General features: G+C 36.2%; 1 protein-coding gene across 5 annotated transcripts in view; it reads right to left on the minus strand.

Moving 5' to 3' along the window:
- The window catches only part of PJA2 (praja ring finger ubiquitin ligase 2), an 81,901-nt gene that overhangs the window by 24,895 nt on the left and 41,319 nt on the right, over positions 1-15,687 (minus strand). For all 5 annotated transcript variants that reach the window (XM_066381974.1, XM_066381972.1, XM_066381976.1 and 2 more), the window contains 2 exons: positions 9,219-9,404; positions 2,155-2,340 (listed from right to left, as the gene is read on the minus strand). In XM_066381974.1, coding sequence (XP_066238071.1) covers positions 2,155-2,340; positions 9,219-9,404 — 372 coding nt within the window. The remainder of the gene's footprint in view (positions 1-2,154; positions 2,341-9,218; positions 9,405-15,687) is intronic.

A 15,687-nucleotide genomic window follows, 5' to 3' on the forward strand; every position in this document is an offset into this window, starting at 1 on the left:
CTTTGGGTGACAACAGTCTCAACATACAATGTTTCAAGTTTATGATGCTCACTCCCATAAAACTTGAGATGTGAGTGTTTCGGCTTACACCGTTAGTGTCGTACTTATGGAGTACATGGATGAATTAGTTTGGGTGCGCACAGTGAAAGAATATGCAGACTTCTTTTTCTGTGGCTTCACAACTGTGTTAGGATAGGTAAGTGATTTAGGCTAGGGTGTGTTTAAACTTACACCAAAATTTGGGTAATATCACTGTTGTAGGAACAGAACCGTGTCATAACCCAAGGACCTCCTGTATATAGATCTCAAAAAAAAAAATCACAATTCACAGTAATGTTACCCATATGAATCTCTCTTAAAGAAATAACCTGAAGTCAGAAGCAGTTTCATAAGGGAATAGGGGGAATTTCACTGCACTATTTCAATCGGGAAACGATTAGTTAAATTTTAGTGCATTTATAGAATGAAGCCCCTATATAACATAGTTTTAAAAATTTGTTTTTACAAAATTCTGAAAATGTGTAATAGAAATAAGTGAAACCATAACTGCCTCTCAGCACAAACAGATGATGCTAAGTAGGTAACTGCCATCTGCTGAGTTCTTTGAGAAACAAATGACCACATGCGGAGAGAGAAGACTTCAGAATAAACAAGGGACTCAGTTAAGAGAATAATGGGCAGAGAAAGGGATGAAGTGAAGACATCATCAAGATCAGCAAGACTAGAACTAGGTGAAGCCAATGATTTTCCATAATGCTTGGAAAGCCAGAAAATGGGTTTTGGAGAATGGAAATGTTTAAGACAGAATTACAGCTTGTTTTTCGTGGCTGTGATAAAACTCTACTTCTACTTTCTACTTCCACAAAATGGTCAATAAAAATCTGCTCTGCACATATAACCCCCCCCCGCCCCCACCCCACAGAAAGTGAGAACAGAAAACAGAATAGGGATTTCAAGACGTTGCTTTTCGTGTCTGGGACAATTTGGAGAAGCTACACACACAGAAGAGAAGGTGAAGACACAACGGAGGTCTTAAAACATCAACTTGCAGAGCTATCAGGTGATATAAATAAGTTTTTATCTTTATTTTTTCTAAATTTTCTTTAATGACATTTAACTGGAAAAAAGTGAGAGGAGGGGAAATAGACTCCTGTATGCACTCTGACCAGGATCTATCCGGCAACCCCTATCTAAGGCCAATGCTCAGCCAAACCGAGCTATCCTCATAGGGCCAACGCTTGGACCAGTGGAGCCACTGGCTACAAGAGGGGAAGAGCTAGAGAAGGGGGAGAGGGAGGGATAGAGAAGCAGATGGTCACTTCTCATGTGTGCCCTGACCAGGGACTGAACTCGGGACGTCCACATGCTGGTCTGATGCTCTATCCACTGAACCAACTGCCCAGGGCCAAGACCAATTCTTAAAATTATCTGTTCAGAGATGGAAACACAGGTAGTAGCTACCAAGCCATATTTTTTTCCAGAAAAAAATTAAAAAGGAATCAGTTGGAACATACATCCTTTCTTCATCTTAATAATCAGCTGCTTCCAAAGGGCTACTGCACACTTGAAAAATATATCTAACTTCATAAACAAAAACAGTTAAATTCTCACCAATTTATCATGAGATATAATAATTGTATAATCCACTTAATTTATATGTGACTTTTGTTTGAAACTGTTCTTTGTCAGCATAAATGTAGTACTTTTAATATCTCTGGGAAGGTACAATTATATTTTCCACATAAAAAATAGATATAGAAGGAAAACTATATTCTTTTGATTATGATTCAATCAGAGGACTGGAAATTCTTCAAGTAGAATGCAGGACCTTTTTTTTTTAAAGATCATACTAAGTGCCATATTTAGTATATAAAGGTAAATTTAAATGTTGAAAATCTCAAACTTGAGTGTCTAGTTCAACGAGACATAAGGTGAGCTTCAAGGGAGCCAAATGTCAAAGGAAGGGGCCACTGACTAGAATAAATAGAAAGAAGTGCCTGGAGGATGTAACATATGAATGAGCTTTGAAGGAGAAGACCGATGGGACAATCAGAATACTTCTTAGCTATCTGACATTCAGTTTTCATAATTCAGAATCATGAGCAAATTCTACCCAATAAACAAGCAAGCACGGTAATAACACTGTGCACATACCTCCAGTCCACATCTAAGTCTTCACTCACACTGGAGTCATCCTCAAGGTTATTGTTTCCATCCAACATGAAAGCTTCGGGCTGTGCAAATTCATTGGCTGGCTCATTTCCCTCATCACTGCTGCTTTCATTGACTTCATTGTACTGTAACCAAGGAATTTCTCCCTCTTCCAAGGAGGTCTGTTCCCTAATGCAAACATTTTAAAAGAAAAAAAAAATTCTTTTAAAACACATCATAAAATTGTCCTTTAAGAGTTCTATTTAGTGCAAGCAGGTATCTCTGTCTTCTAAAGATCTTAAGGGAAATGCTTGAGGTCTTTGCCCACTGAGTATGATGTTGGCTGTGGGAATGTCATATATGGCCTTTATTACAGAGGCATGTTCCCTCTCTTCTCACTCTGCTGAGAGTTTTTTAACATAAATGGGACCTGGATTTTATATTTCATGAAGCTTAAAAACAAGTATAACTACTGTAGATTCCAGAAATAGTTGTTTTCACTCAGCATTGTATCTCTGCATTTATTCATGTTTTTGCACATAACTGTGGCTCATTCGTTCCTATTGCTGTATAATTCTCCATGTATGAATATGCCACCAATTTTTTTCCTATTAATTAGTATTTGGGTAATATACAGTTTTATGATTCTCATGAAAAGTACTGCAGTGAACATTCTAATATGCAACTTCTGGGCCAAGTTTCTCAATATGGAAAAGTTTCTCCAGGGATTATACCTAAAAGTGGAATAGTTGGATAGTCTACCACGCAAATGTTAAAATTATTACATAATTTTAGTGACTCTGACCTATTTTGTACCTCAACAAGCAGTGGTAAGAATTGATTCATGTCTTTCAAAATCCCTAACATTGTCAAATTTCCTAATTTTTCCTAATCTAATGAGTTAGTAAAAAAAGATATGTCCTTGTGATCTTAACATACACTCTGCTGAGTACTAAGCATCTCTTATTTACCATAAATATTTCCTCTTCAGTAAATTGTGTGCTCAAGGTATTTAACATTTTGCAACTGTCAGGTTGTTGTTTTTTAAACTGATTTCTAGGAGTTCTTCATACATTCTGCACATTAAGACTTTATATTCTCCTAGTTTTTTTCTTTCCTTTTCATTTCTTCTTTATATATATATATATATATATATATATATATATATATATATATATATATCTTTTTTACCTTTTATTTTCCCATCATTCCATAGTAAGACCTCCACCAACAAAAGCTATGGCAATGGTGCCAGTGAGCACCCTTGTCTTGCTTCTATCTTATGGGGGATTTTTTTAACTCTTCCTATTGAAAATGATTTCTTTCTTTTTATTTATTTTTTTGCTAGATGCTTTTTATCAGATCAAGGAACTTCTGTTCTATTCCTAGTTTCTAAGTTTTTATTATGACGAGGTCCTGAACATTATCAAGTGATTTTCTACACCTTCATCTGGAGAATCTATCATATGAATTTTCTCCTGTAATCTGCTAATGTGGCAAATGACATTTACAGATATTCAAAGTAAAACTACCTTTGCATTTCCAGAATAAACTCAGATAAGTAACTAAGTTTTTATCTTTTAAAGTAAAACATTTCCAATTTGAAATTTCCAGTAATCCTGCTTAAAATTTTGATATATATTATAATGGAAAAAAAATCCATACAATTTTCTTCACATACTCTTGAATTTAGGATTCTACTAGCCTTAGTAGAATTATTTGGAGAGCAGAATGACATGAAACTTAAAAGTTTAGTTTAAGAGAATTCAGCTCTAAAACCATCTGGATCAGTTGTTTTTCTCCATGGGAAGATTTTATATCATTGATTACCTATCTGTAATAGTTATAATATTATTTGGGCTACCTATTTCTTCTTGAGTGTGTGTATGTTTGTTTCTCAGAGAGAGAGTGAATCATCCAATGTATTTGTGCATCTAATAATTGCTTCTCACATGTGCTCTGACTAGGGATTGAACTGGCAACCTCAGGCTGAAGGCAAGAACCTTGACTTTAAGCTAGCAACCCCAGGCTCAAGCTGGCAACCCTGGGATACAGCCAGCGATCCCTGTAATCTGTGCTTTATAACCTAGTACATGTTCAGTTTTTGTGTTTGCATATTTCAAAGGACGCAGTATTCATTAAATCATGCTTAAATGAGTTGTTAAAAATCTAAAGATAAAAAAAATAAAAAAATCTAAAGATAGATGGATTTTTTATATTCATGAATTATCAGTGAGAAAAGTAATTAAAATTTTTCTAATATGATAGTAAATTTGTCAATATTCTCTAGGATGGTCAAATTTTCATTTATACATTGAGTCTATTTTATTAGGAATATTTAAACTTAAAATTCCAACATTTACTGGTAAATTGGACTTATATATGTAGTGACCCTCACTCTCTCCAATAATGCTTTTTTATCTCTAAATCTATTTTGCTAATGTTACAACAGTCCTATTTTCTTTCAGTTAGTAAATGACAGAAATATTATTTTCTATCCTTTTATTTACTTATTTTTTGGTATACTTATGTTTTTGGTGTGTCTTTTGTAAACAGCATTTAACTTAAAAGTAATACAACTGATTTGAAGCTGTCATTTATAAGCAGAGATTAGGCAATTTCTATTTATTGCAGAACTTTTCCTACAGTTTTCACGTCTATTTTTCTTGTTTTTATGCCATTTTCTTCCTTTCTTGACTTTCACTTGAATTGACTTTAATTGTTATTTTTTCTATATCTTAACTCCCTTTTCCCTCCTCCCTCCATAGGTTTCCAGTACATACACTCTATATTTACTTAACTTATAGTGGTTATCCTTGAAATTTTACCATAAAAATTTAACATGTCAAAAATGAACTTTTAACCCTCTTCCAAACAATACATTTCAACTCTGATCTTCCTCTTGTCAACTTAAATATTATTGCTGTGCAGTGTTTTAGTTCTGTCCTCTTCACCTCCCACTTCTATTTTTTAAACAAATTACTGGGTTTTATTAATGTAGAATAACAAGACAAGTAGCTGATGACTTACAACTGTGTTTTTGTTTATTTACATATATCTCTGCTATAAATACTATCTAGGACATTTTCCTTAAACTTGAAAGTTAAATATCCAAGTGCTTACATGCCATCTACAATGCATGCCTGTCCAAATGACACTTAAAACTTCCAAAAGGAGTTCCTACTTCCCAGTTCTCTCCCAAGACTTCTCTATCTCAGTCAATGACATTAACACCTATAAGATGCTCAAACCAACATACCCAGTCATAATCGATTTCTCATTCTCCTCATCTCACACCCAATTCTTCCTATTATAACTCAAGTCAAAATGCCAAACTTGTCTCCTTCCTCCTTTTTAAGCTCAGTCCCTTTCCAATTCAATCTTCACAAAATAGCTAAAGTGATCTTTAAAATATGGGTGTCAGATCAATTATTTATCCAGTTAAAATCTCACTAATCTCTGAAAATATTCCGAAATATTCCGGATGTCCTATGTCCTGCATAGTCTGGTTCCTGTCCACATCATCGCATATCCTTCTTCTTCTCCTTTTCACTCATTTACTTTAGCCCCACTAACTTCATATATGCAAAGCCCTTTCCCTTTCTTTTTTTTTTTTTGGTTTTTTTTTTTTTTTTCATTTTTCTGAACCTGGAAACAGGGAGAGACAGTCAGACAGACTCCCGCATGCGCCTGACCGGGATCCACCCGGCACGCCCACCAGGGGCGACGCTCTGCCCACCAGGGGGCGATGCTCTGCCCATCCTGGGCGTCGCCATGTTGCGACCAGAGCCACTCTAGCGCCTGAGGCAGCGGCCACAGAGCCATCCCCAGCGCCCGGGCCATCTTTGCTCCAATGGAGCCTTGGCTGCGGGAGGGGAAGAGAGAGACAGGAAAGCGCGGCGGAGGGGTGGAGAAGCAAATGGGCGCTTCTCCTGTGTGCCCTGGCCGGGAATCGAACCCGGGTCCTCCGCACGCTAGGCCGATGCTCTACCGCTGAGCCAACCGGCCAGGGCCCTTTCCCTTTCAATACCTCTGCTCTGACCCTTGCTTGTTCCTAGAAAGCTCTTCCTCAACTGCTAATTCACAATTTCAGATCCCAGCTCAGAAGTCAATTCCTAAGATAAGTCCTCCCTGAATGCTCTAGTTAATGTAGGCCCTTATCATTTACTTTCTAATAAATTAGTGTTTTTTTCCCTTCAGAGAAATCACCACATTTTGTCACATATCATGCTTGTGTCTTGTTTTCTGTCTCTCCCACCATAATGTGAGCTTCACAAGGAAATCTTATTTGTCTTGTTGACTGAAATAATTTCAGGATCCAGCACAATGTTTGGCACATATTAAATGATCAATAAGTATCTGCTAAATAAATAATCATCACAAATTATGTATAAAATAATAATACTTACTAAACTAAGTAATAGTGATTAAAGATGATAGAACATAAAATCAGGAAAAGCAAAATTCTCACCTCAACCTACTGTTAAAATCAGTTATACAGTGTGTCCTTAAAGTCATGGTGCACTTTTGACCGGTCACAGGAAACCAACAAAAGACGATAGAAATGTGAAATCTGCACCAAATAAAAGGAAAACCCTCCTAGTTTCTGTAGGATGATGTGGCAGCATGTACGCATGCGCAGATGATGATGTAACACCGTGTACACAGAGGAGCAGCCCACAGCCATGCCAGTCGAGATGTGGACAGTACAGAGGAAAGTTCAGTGTGTTCTGTGGCTCGCTAAATTCAAATCTGTGACCAAAGTGCAACGTGAATATCGGTGCGTTTATAACGAAGCGCTACCACCTAGGAATAACATTACTCGGTGGGATAAGCAGTTGAAGGAAACCGGAAACCGGCAGTCAGTGACGAGTCTGTAGAGGCTCTACGGGATAGCTTCCTAAGGAGCCCTAAAAAATCTGTGTGTGAGCCCACATCGAACTGCACTTGAATAGGTATGAAACTGGGAGAGTTTTCCTTTTATTTGGTGCAGATTTTACATTTCTATCGTTTTTTGTTGCTTTCCTGTGACCAGTCAAAAGTGCATCACGACTTTACAGACACACTGTATTTGTAAAGTTATTTCTTTACAGATTTTCTAATATATTTTATTCCCAAATTTTTGTACAGAATTGAGCTCAAGCTGAAAATTTATACCCTTTGAGAAATACAAATTTTAATGTTAGTCCAACATGGAAGATTTTTCCTATGAAAACATATTCACCAAAATAGATCTCATGAAAGACTAAATATTAGAACCAATTATCATAGAAAAAAATTAAAATTACCAAAGAAATACTCCATCACCAAGCCTAGTAGGTTTCACAAGCAACAACATTTAAAGGAATAAATGAGCTATTTAAAAAACAAAGGATTCAAGAAGAAAAAAAAAACATTTTAGCAAATATCAAATTGTTATCAAGACAACAAACTAGAGATAATTCTCACTATGGGTCTCACCATAAAAATCCTATGTAAAACACACTGCTCACAAAAATTAGGGATATTTCAAAATGAATATGAAGCAATAAAAAAAATATTTGCTTTTTTTATTAAACAAGAACATCAGAAAAGCAAACAAGTCAAAGAAAGTTGTTTAATTATGCAAATGAAATGCAAGACCCACTTCTATGTCCTTGGTGAAAATGCACTGTACAAAAGGCTAAAACTACTGGAGTGTCTGCATGTTCTCACTGATCTTGAAAGTGCATTTTGAAATATTCCCTAATTTTTGTGAGCAGTATATTAGCAAACCAAATTCAGCAGCTAACTATAACAAGAACAAACCATGACTATGTGATTATGTTGGGTTTATTTCGAGAAGCAAGGGCAATTAAATATTAAGTAGTAACAATTATTTCTCACGATCATTAGGTCAAAGTGAAAAATGTTTGTTTGTTTGTTTTTTTTAGCGAGAGAGAGACAGACAGGAAGGAAAAGAGATATGCATCAATTTGTAGTTGTGGCACTAAAGTTGTTCACTGATTGCTTCTCATATGTGCCTTGACTGGGGGTGCTCCAGCCAAGCCAGTGACTCCTTGCTCAAGCAAGTGACCTAGGGCTTCAAACCAGCCATCTTTGGGCTCAAGCTGTGAGCCTGTGCTCAAGAGAGATGAGCCTGCAATCAAGCCAGCCACCACAGTGTTTGGAACCTGGGACATTACCGTCCCAGGCCGACACTATTCACTGCACCACAATGGTCAGGCTAAAGGTAAAAAATCCTTGATAATTTCAACTGATGATAAAAAGACTAATAAAATCAGCAATCACTCTTGCTAGAAATTGATAAAATAATAAAATGGGAGTATTTTTTTAGTGTGATTTAAAAAAAAAGTGTGTGTGTGTGAAATCAATCTTAAAACCAGAATAATTCTTACTGGGGAAATAGTAGAGCAAGGGTTGGTTAAATGTGGCCCATAGGTTATTTCTAGCCTGTCATCTGTTTATGTAAATAAAATTTTGTTGGAAGACAGCTACACCCATTCCTTTACATATTGTCCATGGCTACTTTTACAATTCAATGGTAGAGTTGAAAATATCTACTCTCTGGCTCTTTACAGTATAAGTTTGAAAACGCCTGTACTAAAGCATTCCCATTAACATTAGAAAAAGACAAAAATGTTTATCATCAAGTACTGATTTCTGGAAGTATCTATCATATAACAAAATTAAACATTTAACTAGTGTTCTATTTTTGTGACTGCATCCATTTCTGTGAATATAGCACTGATCCTCTCTGAGACTGCCCCTTCTCCTTTGCCATTATATCCACTGTATAGCAATGGTAGCTCTAATTCACTCATAAAAGTGATTTATTAAACGTTTTCCTTAATAAAGCAAAGTAGAAACACATACCGTATCTCAACAGAAGATACTGAAATTACCTGTATTTTCAATTTGACTTTTCTTTGTAACACACCAAAATTGTAACAAAACAAATCAGTAGGACCTAGTGATCCTACACAGAGCTTGTAAATCCAATTAATAGCATACTTAACATTTGAATGGGAGGTATAGCACTCCTGTATAATACACAAAAAAATAATACATTTCACTGGCAAACATACCCTTCCTGAAGAGATAATTCTTGGTTTTCTTCTTCAGGACCACTGCTATCACTCCGTAGTTCAGGTTCATTCTCATCTTTTCCTGGTAGAGTCTCCCAGCTTTCATCACTTGAGGACTGATCTTTTTCTGTACCAGAAAATCGATGAGGCAAAGAAGCAGACCATTCTCCATCACTGCATTCTGAACTGCAAATTTAAAAAAGAAATGAAATAAACTGTGATTACTTGTGCATTTATCATTTAGAGTATTTACCAGGCATCGTGGTACAGAGTGGACTTCTGATGCCACACATGCTTTATCAGGTGCCAATTCAATTTTTAAATATTTTAAAAATAAATAGATTCAATAGAATGAAACTTTTTCAAATGAATATCGCATATGGCAAGTTATGGAGTTATCAATTTATTATTTTCTTCACTGAAGTAAATAATTCCATGGTGCTTAGATACAGGCACATGTCTTCATATTTTAGACATGTTCCTAATTAACAATTTAAACATAACTTGACAGTTATAAATTAAATGTTATCTAGAATAAATGATAATAGATTATTCACCTGGCCTGATTAAAACTTTCATTATATACTGACAAACTGATGAAATATCCTCTATGAATAAACTTCTACTATTATGTTTTAAAAGCTTAACTATTGTTTTCCTTCCTTTTTCACAGAATTTGAAGTGAAGATACATTCTAATTCACATAAAGAATCACTGACAAATCTTTAGCGAAGTTCTTTGGTAGAATGTAAACACAAAATATGTTTCAATTCAAGAGAATATTTAGGTAAGATAAAAAGGTTAAAATATAGAACCTCATAAAATTAGTTTGGTTATATTTAACTTTGGTTAATTTTGTTACATTTCACTATTCTGAAAGCACTAGTCATACTACCAAAGGCAAAAATATTACTTATCAATGTTAAAAATAAATCTTAAATGTCCCTTCCAACCACAACAACCATTCCGGTCAAGAATCCCTTAAGAATTTCCTTTTATGCACTGACTTTAAAGAAACAAAAAAAATTAACAAAATTTAGATTATGTTTTTGAAAGAAAGTGGTAATTGTAAGAAATTGCCTTTTCTTTATGACAATTTATTATTAATATCTAGAGTAGTGAGTTCCTTCTTCTACAAGTAGATGAAGCCAAAAGATTAAAATGCTATACATATTAACAAAGAACTACTCTGAGCTCTGAGAAGTTAAAAAAAGTAAAACAATAAAATCAACATCCAATTTTCAATAAACTATGGGGAAAAAAATAAATAAACTATAGGTAGTAGGGCACAAATATCCTGGCGAAGCAATGCACTATAGCTCTGAAATAGCAAATAAAGGCAATAAAATGTCTGTAAAATTTTCTGTGATCCAAAGAATAATCTAAGATCAAGTAATCATTTCTAGGCTTACACAGTGTTAAAATCTACCAGAAAATAGATTTAAAGGAGCTTACTGAGTTGTTTCTTTGACTATAAAGCTTCTCAAATTCAAAGCTAAATTACCAATTCTAATTTTTATGTCTTTAACAATTAAGGTAAGGTTTTTATATTAATCTGTGACGATTTTTTTTTTTTTTGTATTTTTCTGAAGCTGGAAACGGGGAGAGACAGTCAGACAGACTCCCGCATGCGCCCGACCCGGATCCACCCAGCACGCCCACCAGGGGGCGATGCTCTGCCCAGCAGGGGGCGTCGCTCTGCCGCAACCAGAGCCACTCTAGCGCCTGGGGCAGAGGCCAAGGAGCCATCCCCAGCGCCCGGGCCATCTTTGCTCCAATGGAGCCTTGGCTGCGGTAGGGGAAGAGAGAGACAGAGAGGAAGGGGGGGGGGTGGAGAAGCAAATGGGCGCTTCTTCTATGTGCCCTGGCCGGGAATCGAACCTGGGTCCCCCGCATACCAGGCCAACGCTCTACCGCTGAGCCAACCGGCCAGGGCCTCTGTGGCGATTTTTAACATACTAAAGAAAACCCCATTTAAAAAACATTTCACTCAGAGTATGATCCTATTCAGAAAGGTAACACATGAAGCATCTGAACTTTTCTGTATTAATAGTAAAATACCTCCAAATTTTAAAACAAAAAAATGTCTATCAATTGTCAACATATTTAAGAACTCTATGTCAAGGATTGACAAACCACATCCTTTTGGACAAATCTGGACCTGCTGCCTTTTTAAAAATGGTTGTCAGCTAAAAATGTTTTTTATATGTTTATCTGTGATTTTATCTCTTATTCAGTCAACACTAAAATATTTACTATCTGGCCCTTTAAGAAAAAGTGTGCAGACTCTTGGCCTGTATCATTATTACTCATTATACATAATCCACACCTTTAAGTAGATAATTTTAAAATATGTATACCCACCCTGATCACCATACTAAGCTTTCATAATTACCATCTGCTCACGAAACATTTTTAGATTTCATGGACCTTGAGAACATTACTCTGAGTGAAATAAGTAAATAAGAAGCTAAGAACTATATGATTTTACACACAGGTAGGATATAAAACTGAAACTCATGGACACAGATAAAAGTGAAGTGGTACCAAGGGGAGGGAAGTGTCGGGGAGGGGATGGGAAAAGTGGAGAAAGGGAGTAAAAAGGGACGAATATGCAGTGATGGAAAATGATCTGACTTTGGGTGATGGGTACACAGCATCATCAGCAGTTCAAATGCTATAGAAATGTTTACCTGAAACCTGTGTACTCTTATCAATGTCACCCCGCTAAATTTACTTTTCTAAATAATTTTTTTAAGTTGTATTTTAAAACAAAATTCATTTGCCAGATAAGTTCCTTTCTACATTTTATAACTGCTATTGGTATTACCCTGCTTTTAAACTGGAAGGCACATATCTGACTTCACAAACTCCCAATGTTTAAGTCCTTTCTAACCTTCCATTCTTTCTGTACAATGACTCTTATATCCTAGGTCATTTTTCTTCATTTCTCATAAAAACAAAAAACAAACAAAAACCCTTATTCAAGTGCTTTTCTACAAACCTGGACTTTAATCAATTATTAATTGGTGTCCCTAAATTTAATCTACTCTCTCAATTCACTTAAAAAAGCATCCTAAATATCACTATCACTTTCATTTATATCAAATAGTAAATACTATACATTACTCCAAAAACCTTCATCAGCGTTTTTCCTGAAGCAGTATTTCAAACTTAAGCCATCTGCCTACTGTCCTCACATTTTTTGCTACAGCTGTATATTAATATTATGTCCTAAGGTACATAGGTTCTGAAATCAACTTGCCTAGATTTAAATCTGCCACTTATTAGCTGTGAGAAAGTTACTTAATCTCTCTGTGCCTTTACTGCTTCACATATCAGGTAAATATAATAGTACCTAATAGCTCACCAAGTTCATGTGAGGACTAAATGAGTTGACATACACAGAACATTCTAACAGTGCCTGTTAAATAATAAGCCATCAACAACTGCTAGCAATTTTTTTAAACACATTTTGTTTTTTACTCAAATACATTTAGTCATCTGCTAAGTAATATCCCTCAAAATTCCAACTTTGATGAGCTAGCTATACTTTTTTCTGATTCTCATTAAAATAAATATGTAATAATAAAAATTAGTAACACAGTAACACTCATCTGTGTACTACTTAATATATTTCACCTACTTTGGAAAATTCTGGCCTATAGGAAAAAAGGGTTTAAACTTCGAATGACATTTATGATTTACTACAATCTGATCCCAGTTACTGGTACTTCTTACAGCCAACTCTTTTGTTATATGAATGCTCTTTTCCAAATATATACTGTCCCTGAAGTGTGAACTCGTCACAACCATTTCTTCCACCATCAAAATGTCTTCATAATCACTTCACCTTTTTTTCCCTTTCAAGCTCAGATTATTGCTTCAAGATCTTACATTATAAAATTATTTGTGTTGTTTTCTGAATGGATTAGATACCGTTTATTCAATCAAACTCACTATGGCACAGCTTCTTTAACAATGTATTTAAAAGTATTTTCCATAAGTATAGAATCAGTTTCTTTAATAATGACCAGAGAAGTGTCCAAATTGAATAGTGCAGTAAGCTCTTGGAATTTAACTAAGACTGTGCAATTGCACGGGTTTAAATAGAGAGCTATTAGTGATATTGGTTTATTTGAAAAGGGTCAAAAATTAATCTTTTAAAGTATGTTCCAGAAATTAATACACATTTGTGATATGTGATAGACAGTAATACATGAACAATTTTCTATTAATTTTATTCTAAACATTTTTTAATCTATGGCAAATTTCAAACAATGTCTATTACTAACTTAAAGATATAAGAGTCCAAATTGGCTAAGAGGGCTAGTCAGAGGAGACTATGCAACTGATTAAATTTTTTTTTATCATAAAAAACAAAAAGACAGAGCCTTCCATAGGCAGGTTTCTTACTGAAGAAACAAAATCTTATATTCATATAGTCTGTATCAGGTGAAAGTGCCATCTAAGACAGCCTCTTTTTCAGCCCTACTGGTAGAAGGTCACATTGCTAAGAGCAAGCTTTGAAGTCAGGTTTGGGTTAGGATCCTGGCTCCGTACTTACTATTAAAACAAGCCCAGGCATTTAACTTTCCCCAATTCACTTTTCCTCATCTATAATATGAGAATATTAATATTTGCTTGTCAGGTCTATAGTGATGTCAAAATGAATACTGCAGATAAAATGTTTAGCAAACTTTTTGGAAAAGGGTGGACATTTAATAAAGGTGGCAGTTACCGCCTTCATTATATAACCTGTCTGCTTAGACCTTTCATTGGAATTTCCTACCAGCATTAACACCAGAAAATCGACAACCTCTGGTTTGTTTTACTAAATGGCGATACAAGCCACCTAGCTATTCAATTAGCTTTAGTCTTTACAACAGAGGTCAGTAAATTAGGCCTTGGCCCATGAGCCAGCCAAATCTAGCCACCTGTCCATTTTTTACTGAGCTAGAAGGTAAGAATGGCTTTTTTTTTTCATTTTAAAATGGTTGCATAAGTATCCTGGTTTTTGTCGTTTGGTCCACAAAGCCTAAAATATATATTTACAGTCTAGTCACCTTTTTAAAAAAAATTAGTTTTTAATTAATTAATGCATTCATTCATTCATTTTAGAGAGGGGGGAGAGAGAGAGAGAAAAAAAAAAGAGAGAAAGGGGGGAGGAGCAGGAAGTATCAACTCCCACATATGCCCTGAACAGGCATGCCCAGGGTTTTAAACTGGCGACCTAAGTGTTCCAGGTCGACACTTTATCCACTGTGCCACCACAGGTCAGGCCTCTAGTCACATTTTTTACTTTATTTTTTTGGTGACAGAGAGAGAGACAGATAGGAACAGACATGCAGGAAGGGAGAGAGATAAGAAGCATCAATTCTTCCTTGTGGAACCTTATTTGTTCATTGATTGCTTTCTCATATATGCCTTGACTGGGGTCTATAGCAGAGCAAGTGACCCCTTGCTCAAGCTAGTGACCTTGGGCTCAAGCCAGTGACCTTTGGCTTCAAGCCAGCAACAATTGGGCCATTTCTATGATCCCATGCTCAAGCTGGTGACCCCATGCTCAAGCCCAGTGAGCTTGTGCTCAAGCCAGCGACCTCAGGGTTTCGAACCTGGGTCCTCTGCATCCTAGTCTAATGCTCTATCCACTGTGCCACCACCTTGTCAGGCTCTAGTGACCTCTTAAAAAAGTTTGCCAACCCCTGGGGGTCCAGGAGATATAGGTCAATGGAAGAGGAACTGTGGAGTGGGAAAGGGTAAGCAAACAGCTCAGCAGTAACACTGTAGTCAAAGAAAATGAGTAAGGAGAAAGGTCAACTTGCTGTGGAAATCAGGTCACTGTTAATTTCATAGAGCAGACAAATAATTCTGAGACTGGAGGTGTTTAAGAGTGGATAATGGAGGAATAGAAGCTGTGGAACATTTATTCTGAAAATAGCAATGAAAGAGAAAACAAACAGGCAAGTACCTTAAATAGAGAAAGCAAGATCAAGTAACGTTTTTCCCCAGACTTAGAAAAATTGGAGAATGAGAGGTAGAAGGAAGCAAGCCAGGAATAAGGATAATAGGTAAAGTGTCAGATATGACTACAGACACAGAATGAGAAAAGTTACCTCTCCACTGAAAAAATTAAAAATAGTGTTAGAGCCTCACCAGGCAGTGGCACAGAGGATGGAGCATCAGACTGAGATGCGGAGGACCCAGGTTCGAAACCCTGAGGTAGCCGGACTGAGCGCAGGCTCATCTGGGTTGAGCTTGGACTCACCAGCTTAACCCCATGGTCGCTGGCTTGAGCAAGGGGTCCCTCACTCTGCTGTAGCACCCTGGTCAAGGCACATATGAGAAGCAATCAATGAACAACTAAGGAGCTGCAATGAAGAACTGATGCTTCTCATCCCTCTCCCATCATCAACAACAAAAACTGTCCTAACATTTTTATTTCAGTAAAGTTTTTCACCTTTTAGGC

Source organism: Saccopteryx leptura, chromosome 4, assembly GCF_036850995.1.
Source record: "Saccopteryx leptura isolate mSacLep1 chromosome 4, mSacLep1_pri_phased_curated, whole genome shotgun sequence".
Lineage (NCBI taxonomy): Eukaryota > Metazoa > Chordata > Mammalia > Chiroptera > Emballonuridae > Saccopteryx > Saccopteryx leptura.